This window comes from Vigna umbellata, chromosome 5 (genome assembly GCF_029865625.1).
Source record: "Vigna umbellata cultivar VRB3 chromosome 5, Vumbellata_1.0, whole genome shotgun sequence".
Classification (NCBI taxonomy): Eukaryota; Viridiplantae; Streptophyta; class Magnoliopsida; order Fabales; family Fabaceae; genus Vigna; species Vigna umbellata.
In genome coordinates, this window is record NC_142169.1 from 66,984,273 (window position 1) to 66,990,963 (window position 6,691).

The following is a 6,691-nucleotide window of genomic DNA, read 5'->3' on the forward strand; positions in this document are numbered from 1 at the left end:
AACTAAAACAACCTTATTTTTACTCTTGCTTTTTTCTTAAATTCCCTTCTTCAAATCAATCTTAAAAACTAAATAATCTTGTATCTTCCAAATATCACTCACTCCTCTAAATATACTGTCTTGAACAGTACGTCAATATATATAAATAGAAGGCTAGAACTGACGTAGTAATGTAATGGAATAGTATAGTAACATATATATTTGATAAAATAACATCAAGTAAAATTTATTTAAAAATATTAAACGAAACATGTTTTTTCAGTTATTGAAGAGTTACAAGTTGTAAAAGTGATGTTGATTGTTTCCTAAATTTTAATTTTGAATTAAAAACTCATATAAATGAAAATAGAACTATATTGAATGTATTATATTTAAGAAAATACTGAACTATATATTATTAAAACTTACTTTTTTAGATGTCTTTATAATTTTTTTCAATTTTGCACCCTATTTTTTTCTACTCCAAAACTCGTGGATAATGAGCTTTTAAATTGAATAATATTACTAACAACAAAAAGTTAGAAATAGGTACATATATAGCATTAAAATAAAATAAAATCATAGTATGATAACGAAAAAGTATATATTCTACAAATTCAACTCTATTATAAAAATTCTTTACTTAGTCTTCAAATCAAACAAAATCTTTTCTAAAATCAACTCTTAAATTTGTTAATTTATTAATATACTTATTTTTTTATGAATAAAATACATAAAAATTTAAATATTACAAATAGATAATTAATAATTTGATCTTCCTTTATCTTCCTCTTAAAGTTAAAGAAATTCGTATATAATCTATTTTCAACGAAATGGATGATCATCCTTTTATCATAAGTAACTCAATTATCTACATGATTCCTATCATTTGTATCTTCAAACTTAAAACATTACTAATCAAATATGTACAATTTCTTATATATATATATATATATATATATATATTATATATATATATATATATATATATATATATATATATATATATTTATCATTGCAACCTATGAAAATAATATTGGTCACTTAGTGAATCAACCTAGCCCACTTATTAGTGAGTTGAAAAAATTTGAATCTAACTCGACCGAACACGGGTTGGTGGATTAAACGGGTTAATTCACTAACTCATTTAATTATAATATTTTTTTAAAATAAAAAATTACAATATCTTTTAATTCAAATCTAAATAAAGGTCACACTAAAATGATGTTAAACTCTAGAGACAATTCAAAATAAAAAAAAAAGTATCATACAGTCTCAGTATAATCCAAAAGCATGTACAAAAATAAGTTATTAACATTGATAATTTATCACTTGTCCATTTATAATATTAGATAAATCAATAATATTTTTCTCTCTTAAAGCATCTTCTTTATCACTATGTACATTATAATAAAAAAAATACTAATTAATAATATTAAAACACAAAATAATAAATAATTAAATTAAATTAGGTGGGTTGGTGAGCCAACCCAGCTCTCCACGGGTTCAACCCGGAGAGTCGGATTCTAAGTAAGCTAGATTAACAACTAGCTCGTATAAAAAAATTACATTTTTTTCAAGTTCAACCCGACTCAAGCTCGTAATCAGCTGAGTTAGTTGTAGATTAAAACTATTTTGACAGGACAAATTAGTCAAATAATTAATATTATCATCAATAACTCTGTCTATTATGTTATTATGTGAGGACTTTAGGATTTTTTTTAATAGTATTTTATGAATTTAATTAATAATTTGATTCTATTTATTATATGATTCACTTTAGTTTTTATAATTTTTTTTACTCAATTAAGTATCTTCTATTAAATTGACATTATCGTCTTGAAAATATGCACATTGACAAAATATAGGTTATCGTTTGAACACATGAAACTTTTCAAATTTTATCACGCATAATCTTTTAAATAGCTTTAACGTCACTTTAACAAGAGGGACAAAATTGATTTTATATAAAAAATATTACAATTCAATTAAATAAAAAAATTAAACACCAAAATAAATTATAAACTTAAATATAAAAACTAAATTACTAATTAAACACATTCCAATATTAAAAGTATTTGAAAATCAGAAAATCGTCAACCTAATTATTCATAAACCTTTTGAACCTATTGTTAAAAAAGTCAATACATTCAATACTTAATAATAATTTAATCTAAAAAAATAACATAAATACAATTTATTATTTCTTATGTTTGAATCAATTTTCAAATAATATATTATTATTTAAAATAATCAATTATTTTATTTATAATAATCAATTATCACATATTATAAATTACTTTTCGACACATATTATAAAAAAGAAAAGTATTAATAATTTTAGTAGTTTTGATATATATATATATATATATATATATATATATATATATATATTTATAAAAATCTTTTTTGTGTCAGTGTCCACTTCCAATTAAGGAAGATTTTCATATTATCAGATACATATTAGTAAAGAGGGAAAAGAAAATGATTTAATGAATTAAGTATACATTTATCATCTCATTAATCTAAAAGTTTAATTAAATGTAATTTATAGTTTTAAATATACTTAGTGGTACCTATGATAGCATTGACATTATCATAGATACTATTAATAATAACTAAATATAAAAAATTAATATAATTTTACGAGTTTATGAAAGTTACTAATTTATGTGATAGTTATTTATATTCATTTATCGTTTAATACCATAAACTTAAATCCTTTAAAATATTAATTAATTTTTATAGATAATTTTATAATAAATAATAAATCATATATTTATACAATTAATTTTTAAATGTATAATTTTATGATTATACTATAATATAATTATAATGTAACTATATCTAAATAAAATACATATATTTTATAAAATAAAGTAAGATTTTTTTTAAAAAAATATTTTTTATTTAGAGTATACTTAATTTTATTATAGAATTTCATACTATTATTCTCTTCTTAATGATATGAAATAATTAGTCTAAACAATGAACCCTAAAAAAAATTAAAAAATGAAAATCAAGACCAAGTGAAATAAATGAATCCTTTTTCATATATCAATTGTTAAATTGAAAGATACAAAATAAATATGTAGAACATTTTGGGCCTTGACTTTTCAACATGAGGAAGAAAATGCAAAAACAGGAAGTGTTAGATTCATATGAAACTTCGCATTGGGTGAAGATGAAATTGAAATAGCAATTAACAAATACACATTATAGTTTGGTTTAGAAATATTAAAAACAAAATAAAGATGCCAAACTGGTTGTCCTTAAACTATTACTTCATTTTGACTTCATTGTAATGGTAAATTAAAAGTTTGGACACAGAACTTTGTTCCCAACCCTATATATACATGCATCTTTCATCTTGCAATAGCCACACACGAAACTCTTTCTTCTCATCTGCCTTTTTCTACCTACCTAGCCTAAGATGACAATTAAGTCTAAAGCATCATTGGTTTCAGCTATTCTTCTATTGCTTGCAAATTGCATGCAACATTATGTCAATGGACAGCAAGTGCCCGGCTTTTTTATCTTTGGGGACTCTTTATGTGACAATGGAAATAACAACAAGCTTCGAACAGCTGCAAAAAGCAATTACAATCCATATGGCATCGACTTCCCAGGAGGCCCTTCTGGACGATTTACCAATGGACAAAACCTAGTTGATTACCTTGGTGATATTCTCTACCTTATTTTTCATCAACAACAATAAAATTAAGTAAAAACTTATATTTTCTTTATCTCTATTTTCTCACTCCATGCACACTTTGCAGCCCAACTTCTTGAATTTTCAGAATATATCCCTCCCTTTGCAAACACTAGTGGCTCAGACATACTTAAGGGTGTGAATCATGCATCCGGAGCAGCTGGGATTCTCTCTGAAACCGGAAAGCGTCTTGTATATCAACAAAATATATATACCCTTCTTTCTTTCTTCATTTATATATCTAACTGCTTTTCGTATAGTTTTAGAGTATTTGTGTTTCAATGCTGAGGCATGCCACTAAATTATCGTCAACGCAGGGTGACAATGTCCACTTGGAAGAACAGCTGAAAAATCACAGAGCCATATATTTGAAAATCGCCAGGGAACTTGGAGGTTTAAGGAAAGCTAAAGAGTACCTTAACCAGTGTTTGTATTACGTGAACATAGGCAGCAACGATTACATAAACAATTTCTTTCTTCCCGATCAATACCCTTCAAGCCGAATCTATACCCTTGAGCGATATACCAATATTCTCATAAACAAGTTATCCCAATATATGGAGGTATTTTACAATTTTCTATTTGCTTTTCAATAATTGTCTGACAAATTCACGATCGGGGGGTTTAATCTTAACAGCATACATAATTATAAATATTTGAAATCAAACTTCTATAAACAGTATTCATTATTTATTATATCAGGAATACGTTGGAGGTAATTTGGGTTCTTTGAATGGCATTTAATAAGAACCCTCCCGAGTTCAAGAGTTAGGGTTCGCTTAAAAAATAGTTTCATTTACTAACTCTTTACTTAACTAAATTTACTTCCTATTTCTCTGTGTGCCTGTGGATGTATGTATTTTGTGTTGGTGCGTGCATGCGTGTCACAGAATAAATCAAGCATATATTAGTATATATGAAATTAATTTATTTTTCATTTCAGCGTTTGATATATATATATATATATATATATATATATATATATATATATATATATATATATATATATATGTGTGTGTGTGTGTGTGTGTATATGTATGTATATTATCATCAATATATTATTGTATAATTTAATAGTTACATGGATAAAATGTTTTTCATTATTTTGTATGCATAGATATTAAGAAGATCTATCATTTACTTTACAAAAAAATATAAAAAAAATATTTACATGCTCTTTAATCTCAAACCAAAAAAACTGGCGTTGAAATAAATATTAAATTTCATAAAAAAATATATTATGACATTAAAAATAAATTTTGTAATGAAAATAACAGAGGTAAGATATTGCAGATTTAGATGGAAATTAATTACTTTTGTTTTTATAAATGCAATTAATTTTTAATGCCCCCATTTTAAGTATATATTCAATATTTTTTAAAAAAAATCATGAAATGTATATATTTGTAAACTAATTTAATATTAGGTGAATGATGAATATAAGGATATAAAAATATTTAATATTTTATTAAGATTTAAAAATTATAATAAGAAAATAAAAAAATTTAAAAACAAGAGATTTAAAAGGAATGGAGGGATACAATTTATTTTTTAATGTATTTAATGTTTATAAACATATTTTAATAATATTTGCAGTTGTCAAAAAATAATTTTAAAATAAAAAATTTTAGATTCAACTTATGATAAATGATATTATAAGATTATTATCGTTCCATCTGCTAAAACAAAATCTAATGCCAAAGTGATTAATTAATTAATAAACAAAATTTTCCATGCAACTAAGACGTTAACCAAATACAAGCTTAGGCCCAGCCCAGAAACTTTTAGCTACTTTAAAAAGTCCACTAACAACGTTAATTGCACAAAATTGGTTTATTTAAGTTTAGTTCTATTACTTTTTCTCAATTTCTCATTTTCTAAATGAACAATGCATAAAACATCATTCGTACGAAACGATTTCATTGTGATTTTTTCTTCTCGTTTAATTTCCTTAAACATTATAGTTTTTATTATCTCTCTAAATATGAGGATTCATATAAGATGAGAAGATAAATGAAAGAGAAGATGACAGCACATAATAGTATGTATTGGATGACAGGAACTGCATGAGAGAGGAGCAAGAAAAGTGGCGGCAGCTGGGTTGGGTTCTCTAGGGTGCACTCCACAAGCCATATCTACACGTGGAACAAATGGAAGTTGTGTTGCTGAGTTCAATGACGCTGCCATCCTCTTCAACAACAAGCTCAATTCTTTAGTGAACACATTGAATAACAAGTTCACTGATTCCAAGTTCATCTTCATAAACAGCTCAGACGGCCCCCTTGACCAATTTGGTATGAACAATTTCTTACACTTGATTCTTCTTCTACGCAAACAACTAAGCATGCATGTGTTTCAGGTATCACTGTTCTGAATGCTCCTTGCTGCCCTACGAGAGACGATGGACAGTGTGTTCTTAATGGAACACCGTGCCCCAATAGAAACCAGTATTTGTTCTACGATGGATACCATATCACTCAGCTAGTCCACCAACTCTTTGCAATCGGTACATACGACCAAATCCAGCCTCTTATTAACCACTGAACCAAATCATTCACTTCAAACCACATATGGATGCTTCTATCTCTTCAATAAATGCCCAGTTAAACAAAAAATCAAATTAATGTACTTAAAAGGTTTCTATATATATAATATGAATTAAGTTTAATTTATAAAGGTATTAAAGATATATATGGCATGGTGTGTGTTTTTTATTTTATTTCTCATTCATGAGGAAAAGTAATATTTACCACATAATTGACCTTAATGTTTATGAAGATTACGTTTTAAATTAAATTACTCTTCTGGTGGGTTGAAATGAGAAAATAGATGAAGATAGGAAAGAAATGACTTTGTTTATGAATCTGGTGGATTTTACTGTAAATTCATTAAAATTAGTACATTTTATAAAAAGAGTATTGAAATGTGTTGAGGTTATATTATAACATTGAATTACTCTAATGATGGGTTCAAATGAGAAAAAGAGAGGAAGATATTGTT

The 6,691-nt window shown here is 25.5% G+C and overlaps 1 protein-coding gene across 1 annotated transcript; it reads left to right on the forward strand.

Moving 5' to 3' along the window:
• Positions 1-3,366: 3,366 nt before the first annotated feature.
• Positions 3,367-6,405, forward strand: LOC124825926 (GDSL esterase/lipase At1g29670-like). Its single transcript, XM_047298669.2, has 5 exons — positions 3,367-3,659; positions 3,759-3,883; positions 4,009-4,254; positions 5,751-5,985; positions 6,051-6,405. The coding sequence occupies exons 1-5, from the start codon at positions 3,413-3,415 to the stop codon at positions 6,233-6,235; spliced, it is 1,038 nt and encodes a 345-aa protein (XP_047154625.1). The 5' UTR covers positions 3,367-3,412; the 3' UTR covers positions 6,236-6,405.
• The last annotated feature ends 286 nt before the right edge of the window (positions 6,406-6,691 follow it).

What these genes read in the sequence shown, in the direction of transcription:
- LOC124825926 (XM_047298669.2), top strand. Translation starts at nt 3,413, where the DNA reads ATGACAATTAAGTCTAAAGCATCATTGGTTTCAGCTATTCTTCTATTG. An exon ending in AAACCTAGTTGATTACCTTG is followed by an intron (nt 3,660 to 3,758) that starts GTGATATTCTCT and finishes CACACTTTGCAG; the next exon opens with CCCAACTTCTTGAATTTTCA. An exon ending in CGGCCCCCTTGACCAATTTG is followed by an intron (nt 5,986 to 6,050) that starts GTATGAACAATT and finishes CATGTGTTTCAG; the next exon opens with GTATCACTGTTCTGAATGCT.